The sequence below is a fragment of the Haliaeetus leucocephalus genome, unplaced genomic scaffold, assembly GCF_000737465.1.
Source record: "Haliaeetus leucocephalus isolate CR32 unplaced genomic scaffold, Haliaeetus_leucocephalus-4.0 Scaffold944, whole genome shotgun sequence".
Lineage (NCBI taxonomy): Eukaryota > Metazoa > Chordata > Aves > Accipitriformes > Accipitridae > Haliaeetus > Haliaeetus leucocephalus.
In genome coordinates, this window is record NW_010973380.1 from 2,496,407 (window position 1) to 2,518,612 (window position 22,206).

Genomic DNA, 22,206 nt, shown 5'->3' on the forward strand with positions numbered 1-22,206 from the left:
GGGGGGGCGGGGAGGAGGGGGGTTGCCCGCAGAGGGTGGTTTGGGCTGGGAGAGCCCAGAGGTGCCCCTGTCCTGACCCTGAAGCTGCCCCTCTGCATCGGGGGCAGACGCCCCTTGGTGCAGGCAGTGCCCTGTGCGGTAGGGAGGAGAAAAGGGGGGGCTCCTGAAGTTTCTTTCCCTCACCGCTGGCTTTTCTTTTTCCATTAGGCTAAACTGAAGCATCTCTTGCTTTGCTGATAGTGATGCTGTCTGTGTCGCTGGTAAAGAGTGAATAAAAGCACTCGACTTACACTATGAGTTTATCCTTTTACTCAGTGAAGCCTGGAAGCTTAGAAAGACTAACTGTGCTCTCAAAGCACTCTGAAGTCTCTTCTCCCAAGTAACAAGCAATAGGACAAGAGGGAATGGCCTCAAGTTGCACTAGAGGAGGTTTAGATTGGATATTAGGAAAAATTTATTCACTGAAAGGGTTATCGAGCCTTGGAACAGGCTGCCCGGGGAAGTGGTGGAGTCACCATCCCTGGAGGTGTTTAAAAGACTCATAGATGTGGCACTTAGGGACATGGTTAGTGGTGGACTTGGCAGTGCTAGGTTAACGGTTGAACTCAATGATGGTAAATGTCTCTTCCAACCTGAATGATTTCTATGAACAGAGCATAAAGGGCTGGTGGAGGGTTGACACTGGCCTGGTCACCCTTTCTAGCTTTGATGCTGTGGCTGGTAGAGACTGGGCTAGGGTTGAGCCCTACATGAGGGCTGGGTCAGTGTATTGCTAATTTAGGCAGGCACATCTGATTAGAGTTGTGACTGGCCACTTAGGGGCTGTCAGGTTTAAAGTTAGGACCTGTATTGGCAGATAAAATATGTTAGTTAAGAAGTTACGCTGTTAGGTACCAGCTGACCTCACCTAGGTTTGGTGAAGATGGGGATCTGTTTTAATAATAGTAACAGTCTAAACCAAACCAAAATAAAAATCTGGAAAAGGCCAGAAAAAGAAATAAAAGTTTTGACTTGATTTTTTTTGTTTGGTTGTTTTATTCCCCTGGGAAAAGGTGAAAAGAAACTCTTTTATGTTTCTGAAGAAAAAAAAAATTGAGAAACCATTGCTAAAGCCATAATATGTATATCCTTAAATGATGTTTTATATAACCAACAGGTGTTTCAAAACATGCTGTGTTGGGGAATTAACTTTTGCCTACAAGATATGGGGAGTAGAATTGTCAGTGCTGTGTTATGTTACTGACTCATATTGGTTACAATTCTATAATTCCAAATTCATTTTCCCTAGAAATGTATATTCGGAAGAATGCAGAAACACAAGGCCTTTTCTTAGTATGCTGGTTTTGGGGTCTGTAAAAACTTTGTTCTCAGAACTAAGCAATGTTAATGCCTTTTATTTCCTAATATTTTAAATGGGTTTTCTGTTTGAGAGCAATAGTCAGATTCAGTGAGGTGTGTGTGCAGAGCAGCTCCTAATAAGGTAATTGTCATTGTCGACAGAGTAACTGAAAAGCTTTCTGTTCATCTGTATCCCAAGGATTGCTTTCGAGTTGCTAATTTTACATAATGTTTGTTTAAAGTTTACATGTTGGCTTCTGTTTGTTTAGAGTTAAAGACTATGGTAGCTATTTGTGTTTTCCTCCAAATATCTTTTTATGGGGTCAAGGAACAGCCCTGTAGGGAAGACGGGCCTAGGACTCCTTGGCAGCCTCTGCATACATGGACAGTGATGTGGGGCCTGGCTGTTTCTTGTGTGTTCTCAGACTTTTTGGAAACAATTACCTTATTTTTTGCCATGTAAGAGTTCTGCTGTACATGGGATGATTGATGATGTTCAGGTAGTTTTTTAAGTGCCCTAAGTATAAGATGATTTTTAAATTTTTTTTTTCTTTCAGTGTATCAGTCTTGGGGACAAGAGTCCTTTGCTGGGCAGCTCTAGGATCTGGTCTGTACCTGACTGCATGGGAGGTCTTGTGTAAAACCAGATTGCTGCTATGTGCTGGCAGCACTTCCCAGATGGGTTCTGCAGCTTTGACATGCTTTTACTGTAACTATATATCTAATGGGATTTCTAAGCTTTTCTGAAAAAAAAAGCAAAGCAGAAGGCTATCAGCACTACCTTGCTGATTAGCCATGTTGATGTAAAGTCGCCTGTGCAGACTTTTAGGACTTGGTTTTAACTGATGAGTGAAAAGATATCTTCTGTGTGTGTCACCTTCTCCTGTGTGATGATAAGTCTGTTAGCGGGTTTCACACCAGACATAAAAAAAGAGTGTTGAGACTTGTGAATTGGAGACTTCGCAAGGCCAGGTTTTGGAGATGAGTGTGCTTTGTGACTTGCAAACAATTTAGGTGCAAGATGGACAATGTGGGACATAAGAAAGGCAGGAATAGAGTGTGTTGCCTATAGCCATGTGGGGTTAGGAAGTTCAGCTTCAAACATGCCTTTGCGCTCTTCAGTCTTTTAGCCTGACCCACTATCCACTTCTCCCTTAGCTCTTCCCCTTCTCGTGTTCCAGTACTATTTCTTTTCCTTTAACAGAAGGGTTACATAAATTCTTGCTGGTGCATTTTCCTCACATTTCTTCCTGCCAGCTCCTTTTCCTTCCCCTTTCTTCTCTTCAAAGCTCCCCTCAGACTGTTCCCTCCTTCCTGCCTGCAGCTGTTGAAGCCCTGGGAAAGGACAGCTCTATTGCAGCACTTTGTACCTACAAACTAAGCGGAGTTGGTGCTGGTTCAGATCTGGCAGAAGCTTATTTTGTTAATTTGTGGGGCTGGTGCAGTCAGCATGTAGAGATGGGACATGTTCAATGCAGTCTTTAAAGAAGCTTAGAGCATTTAATTTAGGGTTGGTTAGTTAAATATATGTGGAGGTAACTTGGTGCATGGAGGTGACTGACCAGGGAGTGTTGTATTAGCTTCTAAAATAAATGGAAGGGGGAGGGACTGTGAAATTGTATGTAGAAGGTAGTTGCTTTGGTAGATAAAGCTTTAGACTGGAAGTGAAGGATGTCTGATGCCAAAATGTTGGCTTCAGATTAAATTTCAGTAGTTTGGATGAATTGTTTCTATGATGTATTTTTGCTTTAGCTGACACTTTGATGCAAGTTTTCAACAAAATATTTCAGTGAGAACAAAGCAGGAGATGGGGGTGGACAGCTCACTGGAGAAAGAAAGTAAGCCTGTCTATAGCATTGAAAAAATCATGCTCAAATTTCAGGATAAATACTGAGTAATTTTATTAGGCTATTCTCAATGTCCCAGCATAGGATATTTTTTTCTGTCCTGTTTCAAGGCCTTACAGGATATTTGAGTGTTTTCAACAATCAAAATACTTTGTAAGCAGTGGCAGGAAGCAAATATTGCACGGCTGTCCATTTTAACAAGTTCACATTAATATTTTCTTAAAAACTCTTCAGTTTTACACGTTTTTATTCTGTTTCATTATGTCAGGTGTTTTAAGTCCAGAAGGACTGTTGCATTATCTAGTCTGATCTCCTTTGCAAGACAAACCATCTGTACTGTTGTTTACACCCTTTACAGACTTTACATAAATTTATCTCCCCCTTTCATATTAATCTGAAGGCACTTCTTGCAGACTGTTAATATCTCAGATTTTGTTACTATTTTTTATTACACTATTTGTATTGTTGAAAATGTTTTGAGGTGACCTTAATGTTTAGTTTCAGACTAAAAGTTGCAACGGATAGAGGAATGGAAGTATTTTAAAACCTCTTAGTCCCTGTTGTTTTGCTCTTTGAGACTTGCTGTTTTATATAAGACTTCACTGTGGGCTTATAAGGGCAATTGCTATTTTTCTTTAATTCTCTAGTTTCCTAGCTAAATGAAAACTTAATGAAAAATCAAAACCGAAGGATTCTGGAAATCCTTCGTTTAATAACGCAACTGAATGTTATCTGTGAAAAAACAGGTGCATTAAAACACTTATAGTTCTTATGCTGGATTAAACTGACTGATTCAAACAAATTAGTTTTAAAGTAAAATGATTTTTTTTGCTTTATTGTTAATCGTATTGCAATTTCTTTTTTTTTTCTTCAGCAGAGTCTTCATCTTTTTTCTTTGGTTTTTTTTTAGTTGATTAACAACTTTTCACTTGCGCCTCTCTGCAGCTAGCCATAACTACTGTGGTCTTTCTTTTTTCCCATGCCTGTTATTTCAAGGCAAAACTATTGCTCAGCTTCTCATTAAGAATAAGACGTAAAAGTGCTGTACAATTGGTAAGCAGTTAAATTGGTGAAAAAACAATGTAGCATTTAACTAAAATTGGCAAATTGCTTGCTAGATGGAGTTATGTGCTGGCAGTACTTGGAATAGGAAGCTTCAGATATTGGTCATTTTTCAATAATTTGAGAATCTTTTTGTAATAAGTATGTGTGTATGTTTGTTGCTATGGGAATGACTGAGAGAGCTGGAATTAAGTGTTATTATTCCTTTGTGGAATCAGAAGGGACAAGCAGATGGCTGTGAAAGCAAAAATTCTTGTTTCGAAACATACAGCTTTTCTTCTAGCAGACCTGACTTACTCAAGTTTTGTATACAGTTTGTGGAGGATTTTTTTGAGGTAAGTGAAGTTGATTTTAGTTTACTCAATATCTGTTAATATATCTAATGAATTTCATGACTCTTGAAAAGGGGGAAAACAGATTTAAGGAAAAATTAATTCTAATGGTTTAGTGTCTTGGGTAACTATTACTGTGTCTGTGTATTGAATGTTCCTGCTTCAGGAATGTTCATAGGAGCCAGATGTGAGTGTAACAGATTGAGAGAGGAAGGGTTTTTTAGTTGTTGGGTTTGGTTTGTTTCCCACCCCCCTTCCCTGGGAAAATTTAGTGATGGGTGTTTCTGGACTTGATGCTTGCTGGATTCTTAAAGAGCAAATACAAACGCATAGAAGTCAGTTGTTCCCTGTATGCTTCTGTGTGTGTTGCTTGGAAATACTGGACTCACTTCTTGCGTTGTCATGAAGTCTGAAAGATCGAAAGCTCTGAACTGAATTCACAAAAATGAGACTTCAAAAAAGAGCGTGTAACTTATTTTTAAGCTCTTTGACAGATGAGAAAGAAAAAGCTGCAGTGTAGTTGAGTTTGGGGTTTTTTTTCTTCTCCAGTTTTTGGTGCTAGACAGTTCGAAGTGAAGGCTGTGATTTTTGATTAATAGTCTGATTTGAGGATCTGAGGCTTTTAAAAGGAAGAAAAAAATGCTGGTACCTCAGTAAAGTTCTTTGCAGTACTTCAGGCTTATTTCCTATGCCTTGCGCTCTAAATTTAGTTTTTGTTTCCTTGAATGTTACTGTGTTAGAGGAGACAGCTTATCGTAACCGATTAAAACGAGTGTAGGAATATATAAATGTAATAAAAAGGGTAAGTGCTTTTGAATTGCGTGGTCTAAATCCGGGACTCTGCAGCTCCTCGGGAGTGGTGGTCATTAGTGACATCAAGTGGGCTGAGTGCGAAATAACAGCGTCTCTCCGCCAGACGCCCTGGTGACTTGTGAGATGGCCTTAGCGCACGTCAGCCACGCTGACGTCATGTTTGTGTTGCACCGAGAGATGCAGTCACTGCAGGACAAAAAGTCTTCAGTCCTACGTTGCGGTGACCGGTAAACATTCAAACTTGAGAGGGAGGCATTGCGTTTTCCGCGCAACAGCCTTTGCAAAAAGATGTGGCTGTTTGGAGGTGCGCGCTCAAGTCTTCAGGCTCTTATCCCGACAATTTCAGGGGCGTGGAGAGAGGAAGCCACTTTAAGCTGGAAGCGGCATTCTCTCTGTGCACACACATACTCTTTTAGTACTGTCTTAATATTGCTTCTGAAACTATGCAGTAAGCAAATGTTGTGTCTTGCTATTGTCTGTCTGGCAATGTGGTATCTTCCAGAAAGAAACGATGAGCCAGCTTATCTCATAGTTGCTTGTTTTTCAGTCTGCCTTCCTATTTGTGTTCTTTGCTGTACAAGGGCAGTTGTGGGTGCCAGGCTGATGAAGACAGTCAAAGTTTTTGCCCCTGCTGTTCTAATTGGAAACTGTTTTGAAAGATAAACTTTATAATTTCTGCTCTAAATATTATTTATGGTAAGTTTATACTCTTAAACTGTTGTGCCAGTATTGTTCTTGAGTAGCTCCCCTTCCTCCTCAGCATTTATTCCTTTGATGTATCTGTAGATAGTAATCATATCCCCTCTCGGTCTCTGTGTTTGCCAAGCTATACAAGGCAAAGCATCCCAGCTACTTCTCGTAAAATAAACAGTCCATTCCCTAGATCATCTAACCCGTCCTCTGCACTTGATTATGGCTTAGTTATCAAGAGATTAGCTTCAGCCAAGGACCCTGTGAAATATGGACCGACTAAAGCATTGAGACAAACATGGCTTGAGGTCAGGGTTATTAAAATGTATAAGGCTCTTGACTTTGCTTTTTATCCTGGTCTTGTTTTGGGGCCACGCTGTCTGCCAAAGATATTGGAAAGGTCTTTGTGGGTCTCAGAAAGATAAATTCCCCACCCAAGTCTTATGGGTGCTAACAAAAGCATATAGTTTTTGTTGTGACTTGCCAGCAAGGATTGTCTGTGTTGCTGCATGCAGTAGGTCTCTTGATCAGAAAGTGGTAGAGTATCAATACCTACATACTTGCTCTTTTGTCCTTCCCTTTTGCTATTCATTTTCTTATTACCGAGTCCTAAATCACTCTCGTAGTGAAAAATAAGTTGAACATGAACTTACAGTGCAGTATGGTGAAAAATCACCATGTACTTGGATGTTATAAAAAGGGAGAAATGATTTTTTTAGTCTGGGTATGGCAGTGGTGAAGCTAGTACTGGAGTGCTGTGTATGGTTCAAGTGTAAACACTGTCTAAAGGCTCTTGAAAACGAGGAGCTGAAGAGAGTGCCTTGCATGGGTACAATGTGCACATACTTGATGCTTTAGCATCTTTTGTGGAGACTGAAAGGTAAATTCTCTTTACCTCTTGAATAGGATGGAGTCAGCATAGCTCTAAAACCCCTTATTTCAGCCTCTTCCATCCTACTGTTGTCACTTAGATGACATCTTTTCCTTTTGTCTACTACAAAGCATTGAAAATTGAGCTTAGGGCATGATAAGGATTCAGCAGAGCCTCCAGCCGTCAGGCTGCACACAAAGAGCATGTTTTGGAAATTGATAGTCTGTGAACTGTCATGGGCACACAAGGATCTACAGCTTCTCCTGTTGCTTTGATACTGGAGAGGGTCTGACAAATTACCTTTACGTGGTGATGTTCTGGATTAGCTAAATATAAAAAATGGATATTGTAGGATGTGACTGGCGAAGATACCTTAGTGATCTGCATGTTCCTGGGGAAGCAAATGAGGAAAATGAGAAGTCATTTCCCCTGCTTAAGCTTGACAGATGTTTGTGCTTGCACAATACATCTGGAACTGCAGAGGATTCCTTAGGCAGTGATGTTAGCATAGTGTTAAAAATTGCCAAGCACATGAATGTTATGTTCAGAAAATAGTGGTGCCACATCTGCACATGTAGGGGAATATCTTCTTATCGGTTCACCAGCAACATCCCTAGCGAAGACGAGAACTGTAGTAGCTGATTTAAGCTTGGGTTTTTAAGCAAAGAGTCTTGTGTTTTGAAGAATCAGCTTTGGTAACAAAGTGTACTTAAGCTAAATTACTGTTGTGAAAGAATTTCTAAAATATGCTGGTAAATAAAACATTTTATCTCATTAGAGGTATTTTGGCACCAGTGTGTGGTAGTAGGAGCTATTTTTCCTGCTGTAGCTAAGTTTCTTTATATCCTTTTATTACGGTTGCTGCTAAATTTAGGCTGAAATTTCCCAGGCTTCCTGTGGTGTAGAAACAAATTCTTTGGAAGAATTTCAGCAAAATTTATTGATATTTGGGAAGAATCTTCTTACTTATTTCCAGTTTTTTTTAACATGAAGATGTTGGTACCAAGTGGCACTGTCTAAATTGAAGGAAATAAGTGGTGTTATTTCAGAGTCACTAAATTAATACATGCAGCTGCATAAGTAATTTTTTCCTTTCACCTTTCTCTGTAGGGTGGATCATTGGGTTGCCCATTCGTGTGGTGGTTTTGTTCAGCTTAAAATGGCCCTGAAAATAATCGTTCTCAGAGTCCTTTCTTGTAATCCTAAACTTGAAAGGACATCAAAGCACTTTTCAGTTGTGGAATTTGCAGATGCATTGCAGTATTACTGTGACTTTTGCATTTTATCTTGTAGGGTAAATGTTCAGAACAAGGCTGTTTCTTTCAAAAGTCTGCTGCTGACTGTACTTAACAATATTTGTGTACACAAATATTAGTGAGTTGGGCAAATGCTGGTTTTGTTTCACTGATTAAGAAAGTACAGAGTGAATGTTGCATCTTGCCGGGAGTTACTCAGTAAGCGGTTCTGCCACAATCAGGACTAGTAAGTGTTCATAGGCCAGGCTCTTGTTCAAATCCACTTGAACGGATAGCTTTATTTCAGTCGTCTTTATCTGTGAGTTAACTTGGTGTATAGCTCTAGTGCCAAGTCAAACAGCAAGCTGTTTGACCATTTAACAAAAGAAAATGCTGTTAGTGAGGAGGTGTGTGAGGAATAGTTCAGAGAAAGGTATGAACCTTCTCTTAGCTGCTCATGGCTATATTGTGGAAATGTGAATGAAGAAAACCATTATGCTACATGCAGGAGAACATTGTACCCTACATGTTTGATTTCCAGCAGTTGCTGGCTGTACATAATTGGGAGACTGATTGGTTCTGTATCTTCTTCCCTATGCTTGTGGTTACAAAAAGTAATGTCAATATGGTGTCTACGGTGGGAGGTGCTCACAATAGAAAGGAAATGATTTTTCTGTGGTCACTGTGGTCTGATGAGATAAGCACAAATGCAGAAGGCTGAGACTTGGATTCCCTTCAAGTTTTGCAGCAGGTTGGCTGAATAGCCACGGTTACATTACAGGCAGACAGCAGGACACAAAGGTACTGTGTTCTGAAGCTATGAGTTTTCTAGCATTTGCTGGAGTTAGGAGCTTTGATGTTTGCGTAGCACTTGGGCAGTGAAGTCTTCTGGAGTGGTTGGGTGCACGCATTGTCCACATTCCATTCCTTGTGGGGGTGTTAACCAGTATCCTGGGTCCCATCATAGGAGAAGGTAGTTGTTAGAGAAAGGGTCAGTGTTGCAGAACTGGCCATCACTTCCCTGGTAGATGCTTACCCCTGTTTTAGAAAGTGATCTGGATGCCTCACCCCATATGTTGTTAGCATGCTGGCCTGGAGTACAGGTTAGGCACTGTCTGTGCCTGGGAGGAGAGGGGAGAAGGGAGGAGCAGTAGGCACAAACCTCATATTTGACCCCCATCTCAGACTTCCTCCAGTGCAAAAGCCAAGGCCTGGTGCTAGGACAGTTTTCCTGGCAGCTCTTGCCAGTTCTGTGGAATCCACCTGAGGACACAGAGTTTGTTGTTTACATGTTCAGAGGCCATGAGTGTGCAATTTAGGTACAGATCAGCTTTCACAGAGGGTTTTAAATACAGTATTTACAAAAATAAAGGAGAACATACAGAATTTAGAAGTATCTGTTTCTGTAATTTAACCTTTGCCTGGGAATCTTTTGGATCCGTATAAAATAGGATTGCTTCTGCTGCACTTCTGTCAGCTTGATCTGAGAATAGACATGAGAGTAAAATAGACTATCTCTTATCCTCTTACTACTCTGCAGTCTCCTTTATTGGATGACCACTTCATCAACACCTGGATGCAATAACATCCTCTACCTGGTGAGGTCACTACTGGGAAACCTCCCCCTCACAAGAAACTTCTCAGTTGGATCCAGCTGCTCATGTCAGTGTGATTTTGGTGACAGAGAGCTTGCTTTGCTGCTCCTCTGTTAGTAGGTCTGTGTCACCAGGATGGAATTGGATGAAAAGAGAAGACTGAAAAAGGGAAATTCTCAAACATGTTTGAAATAATGTCTGACACAGCTTCTTAGAGTATTTAGAAGCTATGTTTCCCATGTTTTATGTTAGGGTCTCCTAAATTGTTCTGGAGAAGGTAGTTTAGCTATCTGAGCATCAGATTTGAAAAAAATTTTGACTTAAATTTGAAGCCAAAGTTAGTAATTTGAGCATTTCCATAGTTTTGTATGGGGTTTTCTGGCTTATTTGAATTTTTTAATTGTATTTTGGATTGTTCTACACTTAGATTTTTCCTATGATGGCTTATCACCTGGGTCCTTTGCAGCTCTTTACCATCTCTTTGGTTCATGAATTTATATCAACAGGTTTTCAGTTACTCAAGTTTGAATGTTAATTCATTGCAAATTGGACCTGAAGGTATGCCTAAATTTTCTAAATTTCACCTGCCTCCACCATATTTTCCAGTGTTGGATGCAAAATTGGAATAGGTTGTTCTAGTTGGAATGCAAAATCTTGTACCAAAAAGACTAATTTTTAAAGTTTTCTTTTGATGAAAATATTCAATGTATGGTTTTTATGGTTTATGCATTTAAAACTGTGCCTCGTCAAATCCAAAAGTTGTTTTTGTGTTCTGTCTCTCTGGATATCTGGTATAATATTCAAAAAGAGGTTTTGTTTCTGTATTGACATGAACACCTGCTTATGCTCCCAAAATGCAAGTACACAAAAGTTACAGTTTCCTTTTTTTTAAATTATTGAACCCCAAAGCAGTGAGCACCTGTGACTTTTTCACTCTGTTCTCTCCTAGTTCTGACTCTTTATTTTTTCCTCTAACCAAAACTGTTGTTAAGGCCATTTCCTTGCTTCTCTGTCCCACCTACAGCTCTTCTCTCCATTGCTGAACAGGATTGTACCCCCCAAGGGCTATGCTGGTGGGAGGGTAGGAATTGATTTCATGGAAGGCAGATGCTTTGGTAGACCTAATTTTCTTGCTCTTCCCATAGACTTTGTTGTGGCAGTGTTTTATCTTTTTCCTCCTTTCTGCTCTCTTGATAGAATATTTTTCTCTGTACTGCAAATGCAAAATTACGTGGAGTTTTTTCTTGCTGTGCTTTATGTTTGGCAACTAGATGTAGCTGATTTGAAAGGATGAAATAATTCTCTTGGCAGTTTACATCTTGTCTCCGCACTTTAGCGTAGCCTCTCGCGCATCTTATTCTCTTCCTGCTGGATAGACTAAATACTCTTCTCTTTGCCTTAAAATGGCTTTGTGGGAATGCTGGAAAAACACCTTATCTCTCTGCTTTGGTAAAATAACAAAATAAACCATAGGAGTTTGTGTCCTGCAGAAATTATGCATGCGTGATGGGTGTTTTGTGCTTCCCCTCAGTGTTTAGATCATTTGGCTGATCCATCTTCTGTTGTGAAGTGGTGCCAGTGAGGAGAGGTCTCTAAAGGCATTTTGCATTAGTGAAGTGCAGTGTACTAATGCGTTCTCCTTAGCCAACCTTGCACTTTGCATTTTTGTTTTAAAATGCAAACCACATGTAATGTTGCATGCATGAATTGCTTTCCACTGCACAGAGCTCCAGGTTTGTTCTTGGTTTGTTCTTGAACTTTTAATAATCGTGAAAATAAAGGGAGGGTCTGTTTGTATTGTTTATAGTAGGAAAGAACAGTGCAAGATTTCATCTACTGCTGTTCAAATCCCTTGCTATTTTTGGTATTTGACCTCTGCAGAGAAGATTGCCAAAACTACAGGTTGTTTTCATTTTTATTACGTGTTTCTACCCTCCTAATTTTAAGTTACTCTTATGTTACTGATTAAAACTTTGAGGCAAAGTTCCACTTCTCCTACATTTTCCACGGTGTTTTTCAGAGTGGTAATTTTATGTTGAGCTAACATTCCCTTTTGGAAATGAGAACTATGCAATTTGGCAACATCTTGTGTACACCACTAAAAGGAGAAGGAAAATAACTTAGGAATTGTTGGTTTATTTTTTTGAAAAACTTTCTGGATTGAAGAGGACTTGTGAGTCTGTTGGCTTGAGTTGAGACTGCAACATTTAGAATACTGCACAAAGAGCACAGCAGTATATGCCGAAACAGTATTAAATGTTTAGTTGGTGTGGATAGGTGCTTACCTTTCATTGTCATTGGAAAGGCCTGCTTTCGGCACCTCTGGCTGTTTGCTTCTAGTCTTGCTGTGTGGTAGTTTCCACACTCCACAAGTGAGAAACAAAAGCATCTGAAAATCCTGTCCTGCCTCTTTGGCATCCTTTCCACTTTGTGCCTTCTATTCTAAAAATCAGGCTTTTTTCTTTTTTAAAGGAGCCTAATAAGATGCCCTGGAGGTCAAAATATTTTAGGTTATTTCAGAGTACTGTATTTATTCTGAGTTCCCAAGATGTAATGAGTTTTGAGTGTCCTTCAAGAAGCTTATTGTTTCTGGTAGTTGTGATATCAAGGACATGTGCAGGAGTTGCATATAACAGTGAAGTTAATTCATAGAAAAGATCACATGAATGTAGTTCCAGAGGACTAGATACAATAACACAGAAGTTTCAGGGTTAATTTGTAAAAGGTGGCTTGACCTTGTTGAGGGAGTGCAGATGTGAATGCAGATGTGAGGTGCAGCTGTTACATATGAGGAATGGTGATCACTGAGGATGGGATTGGACTTCTGTTTCAAACACAAGTGACTAGCCATAGCTGGACACCTTCAGCCAGATGCTTGTGTGTCATCCAAGTGGTGGTGTTCTCCTGGATTTTGTCTGGTTTGAGACTGTAGATCCAGAGTGTGGGCCATTGTGAGTTGGAATAAGTGGAGAACCTGAATTTAATTAACTACCTTACGTTCTGAGCAAAGGAGGTACCTCAGGGTAAGAGAAGTTTTTGGCCAGCACTCTCTGTGATTTCTTCTGAGACTGGAACTGTTCAAGAGCAGGCTGGCTGTGCCCTACAAAGTCTTTGCATCAGACAGTTTGTCCCATCAGCATGAGCAGTTTTGCTCATTGATCATCGCAACTGGCTGTTGTGCTATATCCAAAGTATGTCAGATTTCAAAGATACTGACCTTGCCAAAGGCTTCTTTGTGGCAGAAACAAAACAGATACCTGTATTGTTGAAGTTAAAGAGTGCTAAACAAAAAGCGCTTCACTTCTGCGGTGCAGAGCACCATGTGCTATGTAGGTGGCTGCAGTCCAATGCTTAGTTATCTTCTATTGTGTTTGGAAGACCATTGTTTCCTATTTGTCTCATAAATTTAACACAGATTCTATTCCTGCCATTTAAACTTTCCCATCAAAATACAACAGTGACTTCCCCTTCTGAAAAGGAAGGGCTGACAGCTACACCCTTAAGTTTGAGCATGAATTGTTTATATAACCTTCAATCACAATTTCATAATAGTCTGAAGACTTTCTTAGTAGGGCAGACATTTTACTGAGTTTTTAGCAAAAACCTGCCTGCCATCAAATGCAATTTTAAGGCTTCTTAGTTGTTGCAGTGGAAATAGAATTGAAAACTGTACCCTCCAGCTTCCTGATGATATAAATTGCACATCTATCTGGAAACATGAACAGCATTTTCTGGTATTTCAGAAGAGTTGTGCCTATGTCATTTGGGGGGTAAAAACTTAAGAGCTATCTTGGGCTAATTTTATTTCTCAGAAAATATTATTAAATCTGAATGAACATGCTTTTGCAGACTCTGGCTTTTTACAACTTCTGGGTACTTGCAGAGTTCCCTCGCCCTCCCCTTCCCAGCAGTAAAAGCTCTGACATGAGTGTTGTAGAAACTGCTCATTCAATCATATTCTCTATCAAAGTCAGTAATATTTAAACAACTGCAGCTTGCTTTCCAAATGGATGACATTTGTCAGGAACATGTCTGTCTGAGTTTACTTGGCCTATTGAGTATAAAAAGTATGAATATTTAGAGCTTGAAATTCAGGTCAGTCTGGAAAACTACATTTTTCTTACAAAAAGTTTACAGAGAGAACCCAATTTTTTAAGTAATTATAGCACTACAGGATAGCTGGGCTATGAAAACTCCTTTCTCCACCTTCAAGCATGTGTTTTTGAAATGGCATTTAAATAGAAGCTTCCATTGTAATTCTTCAGTAAATTGGATTAAGTAGAAGTTGTCCTTATTAACAATATTAAAATATTTTATTTCTTAAATTTAAATTATTAATTTGCATGGGACTTTAATGTTTTTTTGTTTGAGCAGTGTAGCAAGCAGTGTTTGAGAACAGTTTGCTTTATGTAATAGTTCTAGTAAAAGCTTGTTCCATTTGAGGACATACCCAGAAAAGTAAGGAGCAAGCTCTGTGGGTAGGGTTGTACGCAGGCTAATGCCAGAAAACATGTTGAACTTCTTCTCTTCAGAGGGGAAAGGAGTTTCCACAGGATGTCTGCGTTTTATGGCAAAAATTACTTGTAGATGTGCTCTGAAAGGTTGCTTTGATGTAGAAGATTAACCTGTGGACCTCATTGTCAGGATATTACTGAGGCAAATAGCTTAGTGAGATTACTTGTGACTTGGGAATTAAGTTTTTCTGAGTATGCCTACTTAAGCTGTTTTTTAAGAATTTGCTCATTTGTCACATGGCATCATGAATATTTTTATGTACCAAATAGGAGGAGGGAAAGCAGAACCCTGAAACTACAAACAACATGAAGAAATAGAAAAAGCAGAATGCAGTTTTGTCATAGCAACTTTTTCTTTGTTGCTGGTCTCTCATGGACCGTTAAAATAATTACCCTAAAACAAGTAATACATGGAAACTTGCTCATTCCATCTGTAAAAATCCAGCCTGAAGAATTTGCAGACAAATTTACGATGGGACAGCTGGAAAGGCATGAGAATATTTTCTTGCATTCTGGTCTGACTGATTTTTACTCTGTTTCTGTTTGGATTTTTTCAGAAAGGGTCCTTTCATGCATGTAGTAACTAGGATTGGGTGCTGGCCTAGTCCTTAAGGAAAAAAGGAGATTTTTGAGTACTGCTTTACCCTTATTCGCATTACCTGAAATATCTGTACCAGTGAGAAGTCACTGGAGTGTTGACGCCCTAGAACCTGGTGTGATTCCCTCAATGTTTGTTTGTTTTAACACAGAAGAGTACTCTAACTGAACCTGTAATTTTAACCAAAGTCATTCATGTGGATGGTTATGTTTACTTAAACGTAGCCCACCTACATCTTTCTTTTAGAAATAGTTGTAGCGTGTGAACTCACTAAAACCATGTATTGTTTATGATGGCAAATATCTCATTTAAATTTAAATGCTTCAGTATTTTTTCTGACTCTAAATTGATGAAAGCCTTTGCTGCAATTACAGAATTGAATTTTCCTTTGTGTTATAGAAAAGAGAACTCTTTTTTTTTTAAGGGCACACCATTTTTTTTAGAAGAGAACCTATGTCTGAGAGGATTGAGAGAATATTTTTTAATTTTGTTTTTGCTTGGTAAAATTTGAATTTCTGTACATCACTGAAATAGTATGGGTTTCTAGGAGGGTTCAGTAGTGCCCCAGGGAAGAATTGCCTCCGAAGGGAAGATTTGTATCAGTTGCAGTAAGAGCCAGCATTATGTGGTTTTATAGGAGGCTCAAAAAACATTTAGATTCTTAGGAGAATTGATGAAAATGCCAAAGGTGCTTAATTCCAGTGAATTCCACTGATGTCATGTAGCCTGTTTAGGCCGTGGTATGCTGACAGGTGTTTATGTGCATCATTGGGCACCTAAATACTTGTAAAATTTATCTCATCTGGCCATTTCAGGCTGTAGTTCTACATAATTTTTGTCTTGTTCTTTGCCTACCCTTTGCACATCCCCCAGCAGAAGAGTTCACTTAAGAAGTCTCCTGCAGCTGTACTGATGCAACTATTTGTGGGCTGTGCCTCATAGCAACTTTTTAGAACAAAAATTATTCCTCCTTGGGTAGTGGTGAAGACTTCATTTTCTTTCTGCTTGTGGAGAACATCACTTCACTATTTACTTTATAAAAATAATAAAGCAAATTTAGCTAAGTGATTTTCACAGGATTCACAGACAGACTATTTAATCTTTTAAGGGGATTACATGATGTAGTGCTTACAGTCACAAGAGACTGAACTCCTTAACTCGGGGAGCCCTTTCTGGTTCTCCGTTTCTGTAAATGAAGTTGTAGTAGGCAGGACGTCAGGATAATTGAATTGTGACTTCATGCGTTAACTCTCTGCAAGGTGCTTTTTCATATATATTTTTAAAGCTAAAATTATTTCAGAATGTTATAATTAAAACTCACCTTGGATTTTATTTATTACAGGTTTCTGACAACGTTAGGAACAGCATTTGAGATGACTGCAGTAGAGAAGATTGAGGAGCAGCTCGCTAGTCTGCGCATAGCAAAACGTTCTACACTAAGTGAGGAACCTGCTTACTTACTGGATATAGACGTTTCCAAACCTGCTCAATCTGAAAGCAGTCGCTATGTGGCAGTTTCGTGTTCCAATAAGTCAATTAGGGTATATAACAGGGAAACATTAAACTTCCTGCGGGAGTACAGTAGCCGTCCTGGGATACTTAATGGAGTCAGATTTGCACACGCATGTGACAGCATAGTGTTTTCTGCATGCAGTGACGGTACAGTGAAATGTTGGGATATTCGTGTAGCAACTCAGAAAGCCGTGCAGGTATTTAGTGGCTATCCTTCCAATGTTTTCATCAGTTTTGATATCAACTGCAGTGATCTCATAATTTGTGCTGGAACAGAAAAAGTTGAAAAGGACACGTTTCTGGTGTTCTGGGATGCAAGAGGCATTACAGATTGTGCCAGCGCAACTAAAGAACCCTTGGGAGTCTATTCTGAAAGTCACAATGATGATATCACTAAAATTTGTTTTCATCCTATCGAACCTAACTTGGTAGTTTCCGGGTCAACTGATGGGTTGGTTAATGTGTTTGACATTAACAAGGATAATGAAGATGATGCTTTGATATCAACTTGCAATTCAGATTCATCAGTAAGTTTTATTGGCTGGTCTGGGAAAGATTATAAACAGGTCTACTGCATGACACACGATGAGGGATTTTGTTGGTGGGACATTGCTCAGTTAGATACCGAAGAACCAATAACACTATTGCATGTTCTGGATGTCAGAGACACAGTCTGCATTGAAAACGACAGCTTACATTACCTGGTAGGTGGCTTGTACCATGAAAAGGCAGACAAACTCTTTCTTATTGGGGGAACATCCACAGGAAACATTCACCTTATCAGCTGCAGCACTGAGGGACTGAGCCTGTTGGGTACCCTTTGCGGAGGACACTCCGCCACTGTTCGCTCTTTCTGCTGGAACCTGACAGATGAGTCTCTGTTGACGGGTGGAGAGGATGCTCAGCTGTTGCTATGGAAACCCAGAGCTGTGGAAAGGTCCCTCGCAAAGAAAGCATCTATGAAGATTGCTTCTTCTGTGCAAAAGAGAGTAAGGGTTCACAACAGCTCCCTCAAAAGCAGGAAAAAGTAAATTTCTGAAAGTGAGAATCTGCTGCGTAGAGTTTTCCTAGTGTTTAATCTTTCAGGCAATACTTGGCTGTGCTTTGTTTGGAGGTATTCTGTGGAAAGAACTACAATGCTTGATTTCTACCTGGGAATGTATTTCAGTCATCAGAAGAATACCTTTTTTTGTTTTTTTAGAAGTTGCTAATATTAATCAGAAAAGAGTAGATGTTTGCTCTCGAGTTCTTGAACAATAGATCTTAAATCATATTGTATAAAAATGTTTCTGTAGTTGTTTAATGTCTCAGCCAACGTTTTTAATGGGTATTACAGGCCTGTGGCTTGCATAATTTGTTACCTTCCCACTGAAATTCCCTGGCATGTTTTAAAAGCTTTTGTATTTCATGCTGTATTTTGCTTTCTTTACAGAGAACTTAATGAAATTGCTCAATATATTAAAAGATTTTATGTCACATCTTGATGCCTGAGGGAATTACTTCTTAACGAAACAGAAAAGAAGTCCTGTTTTGCACTGTCATATCAATGGTTTATAATAAGGTCATAAAGAAGCAGTTGATAGCGCCATATTTTTCATACCAAAGATATGAATGTATTCAACCAAACAGGAACACATGATTCCAAGCAGCTAATTTTTAAGTGTATGAGAACTGTTAAACTGGCATTATTTAGGGCATATTTCCAACATGAAAATATCCAAGAATCTTGCAACCAGCTTCATTCCCTCCTGGTAAGTGCATCTCAGGGGTGTGCACCTGGAAGACTGGGGAGATGTTTAGTAAGTTAAAGAAATTGATAGGTATAATTACATCAGTGGTGCTTAAAATCCCAAATCCTGCATTTGAAATAAGCTAGTATCACATGCTAACTGTAATTATGGAGTAACAGACCAATACGAAGAGACTTTAACAAAACCTTTTAGAGGTTAGTGTGTGTCCTTTAAGAAATGTTTCTCTCTGCAGAGAGGTTTTACGTTTAGATATCTCCCTAGGACAGCTTTGTTTTAGTAGTCCATCAAATACCTATTAAGTGGTGCAAAAATTGCCCTGTACTTCTGAAACGGTTGAGTCTTTATGCTTATTCTGCTCCACTGGCAGACTATAATCTGGGCATCTGGCTCTGCACACACAATTACCTTCAGCCTTCTGAGGACCATTGCAGTCAAATGGTGGCTGCTAATTATGCTGCAGTTAACATATGTGGACTACAACTGAAAACAGCACAAGAGTATTTAAGAATTGCTATGTTATCGAATAGTTGGCAAAGGAATTGAGGGGTTGGTTTTTATTTTTTTTGCCTGAGGGTGGATAGGTAATTCTTTCAAAACAACTTTTGAATGTCAAGTTGAGAGGATTAGCCTGGAGTTTAGAAACAATTTCAGAGGTACAGAAGATACCTCTAGTAGATGGTTACAGCTGTGCTGAAGATGTCTTAATCATCTCTGGAAACAAATCCTATTCAACCAGAAGTATCAAGTTTCCACATGATATGTTTTACAATGTTAATGTCCTTCAGCCACATCTATGCATCCATAGTTGTTTTGGGTCTGCCTGTTGGTGATAATTAAGATGATTCACTTGCTTTTGTTACTGCTGGTAATTTAGAAGTGCAGCTTCAATTTAAAAATCACATTTGTTTAAACTTGTTTTTTATTACTCGTGTTAAATTCAAGTTATGCCCAACATCCTTATCTGTTGATTTTCAAATTACTTTGTGCTATTTTGAGACAACTTGGGCATCAAATGTCAGGGCTATGACGCACCTGGATTATGTGCCCTTTCAAGATTTATTCTCCCAGGTCACTAGTTACTGCCTGTTTCTGTGAAATTCACAGGTTTGTAACTGAGGGAACCAAAACCTTCAGACCCCTCTGAATTCACCGTAATGCTCTCACGGGCCTGACTTGGTTCAGTACCAGTAGTTGGGGGTGGGGAACTGAAGGATGATTCTGAGACCTATTTCATTGCAAATACGATGTATATCTTGCTTTATAGGTGTTCATCCACTCTGTTCCTGGTATGTTGACACACTCGGTGGAGTAAGGTCATTGGGTCTGTCGAAGGCTTGATATCCTGAAGACGGTTTTGTGTGTTACATACAGAAATGCAGAGTGAGGGAGCTTTTGCTTGCCTCTGCTTGCTTTCAAGTGTCTGTTGAGCGAGATTCTGATGTGTTCTGCCAACTGTCTCTGAATTAAAGCAGCAGAGATGGGAGTTCTGGTACTGAAGTGTTTGAAGTGTGCAACCTGTATCTGTTGTCTCGTTTCTGAATTAGACTGATACATAACAAATCAATATCCATCACAGTTAAAGCCATGCTTTTCCTTGAGAAGTTGATTTCTCCCTTTTACATACATAACTTAAATAGCAATGGAAGGGGAAAAAAGTATGTATGTATCTTAAAATTCTGCAAAAGCGCAGCAGCTGTCAGGAGACTCAGGCTTGTGTTGCCTCTGAAAATACTTATTTTCTTTTTCTTTTGTGTTGACTTAATTTCGGGTTAATATCCATAAAATAAACATAGATGGAAACCACATGTTAACAAGTAATTAGTATTGCTTGCTTTTGTGAACTGCAAACACTATTTCATAGACCACAGAGCACAGGCAGAATACGCATGTAATCATATAAATAATAATGGACTTGAAATTAGGCAAGTTAACATGTCTGATTGTGTTTAATCTTTTAGGTTAGTTTTGATGTCTGTAAGTTGACTTCAGTCATTGTTAAGAAACATATCTGACCTTTATAAAACTTATGTAATTGAAACTATGTGCAAGTAGCAGGCATTCAGAAATCATCACTGTGTCAATTGTTTAACCCCAGGGGAAGCTTTAATTCTGGAAGCAGTATCAGATTTTTTCCAGTAAATGAAAAATAAAAATCCAGAGAGACTACCTAAGTGCACAAAGCAGTGTCCATCTTTATTCAGAGATGATAGTAAACCTGTTGTACAATATTTCTGAGCAGCAGGAGATTATCCTGCTGTGAACACATGAAAATAAACTTACTTACATTTGGCACGTTCCTAAATTTCCTCTTCCTTTTTCTTTTCTCTGTAGGTAAAATCCAACACTTGCACACTTGCCATCGGTGTGTTTAAGGTGTGCTCCCATTGAATATGGACTTGCTGCCTCTTCTTGAAGTACTGTTGTACTGTTTCATTTTGCTCAAGTAAGAGACAAATCAGGATGATATCCTGTAGTCAGTGGGGAACTTCATCAGCTATTTCAGTAGAGTGTAGGATTTGATCCACACTTTAGGGGGATGGTGGACATTAATTGGCAAATCTAAATAAAGGTGTGAATTCATTTATAGGTGGAATTTAGTTAGCCGGTTGTCAGTCATAAGCTATTTTGTTGCCAAATTGTATATGGCATGTGTCCTGTGTATTCAAATGGACATAACTGCATATCTACGTGAAAGTCTTAATTAGCAAAGATGCTGATACAGTAGAACATTGTGAAGACATAAAGTGCAAGCTTTATACTAGGTTTTTGAATGACGGCTTTCTCTTGGCTAGCAATCTTATGTAGCTCTGTAGGTCATGCTATTATGTGAAGCAATATATTTTGTCATGTGAAGTGCTGACTCAGAAATAGGCTCTTAATGGTGTTAGAAGCTGAGCACATGCACACTCCTGTAGCTGCATCTTGTGTTCTGTGGTAAGGCAGCCTGTCTGTCGGGATGGAGCCCAGCCCAAGTATTATGGGGGTTCTGTATGGATGCAGTTAACTGCAGTGTCAGTTTTTCAGCAAAGCTTTTGTACTCCCAAAAGAATTGATGCTTTTGGCCCACCTCATAAAGCTCGTCCGCATTTGCCATGGTTAATTTGGAATTACTTCTCTCCATCCCTTCAAAATGGTCTTCCGTTATTTGGCTTCTTGGTCTTTTTTGGGGGGCAGTACTGAGTTGTGTCTTGGTATCTGCATTTCTGGAGGGGGGTGAGCTGTGTCCCTTTCCCCATGAGCTCTCCTGTCCTGTGTGTAGGCTGCTGGACTCTGCACTTCTTATTACATCAAGTGGGTGGTGGGAAGCAGAGAGGGAAGAAAAAAGGGAGGTTGGCCCCTGCCAACCTTCTGACAGGGTGTTTGTCCAGGGAAGCTCCTCGACTAAGAATTCAGACCTTCTACCTTTGAAGTACACGTAATGGCTCGTTCTTGAGCTTGATGAAAGCAGGATAGGACCTTAAATAAATCATGCAAGACATAAACACCCTTCAAGCATGAAAGCCAGTTCCTGTTTGTCTGCGAGATGAACAATTTGGCAGCAAAGTTTGCAAGAGAGGCAGAAGGTGTTTGCTCGCAGGGTCTGGGTATTCTTAACTTTTGCTAGCAGTGAGGAGAGCCACTGGGCAAGCCAGTAGTGCTACCTCTACCCTGCAGGAACCAATGGATTTGGGATTTCAAGTGCCATGGAAAAAAGGAAGGCGAAAGTGAGTGTGGAGATAACAGCTAAAGGTAGCAATTCAGTCTGTGAACTTACAGCTGTCTGTTAGGTGATTATACAGCACTCCGTTCCTTGGTTACTTATCAGAATTATTTGCAGATAACCTAATAGCGAATTGTAAGGATCTTTGGTAACTTCTTTCCTTGTTCTGTACCAGTTTGTAAACTGGCACAGTTATGTTGGCTGATGGGAGTGGAGTGGGGTTAGCTTCAGTGACTGCCGCTGATCACTTGGCCTCAGCTTGCTGTCGTGTTCTGTCCTACCCGGATTTCAGCACATGCATTTCTTCCAAGTCTTGCATCCTCATGCCTTTAGATACTTTGAAATCTG

The 22,206-nt window shown here is 39.6% G+C and overlaps 1 protein-coding gene across 1 annotated transcript in view; it reads left to right on the forward strand.

The window, feature by feature from the left end:
• The window catches only part of WDR89 (WD repeat domain 89), a 17,637-nt gene extending 199 nt beyond the window's left edge, over positions 1-17,438 (forward strand). The window contains exon 2 of the mRNA XM_010584147.1: positions 16,238-17,438. Within this exon, the coding sequence (XP_010582449.1) occupies positions 16,269-17,438 (1,170 nt within the window). The 5' untranslated portion in view covers positions 16,238-16,268. The remainder of the gene's footprint in view (positions 1-16,237) is intronic.
• Positions 17,439-22,206: the final 4,768 nt, after the last annotated feature.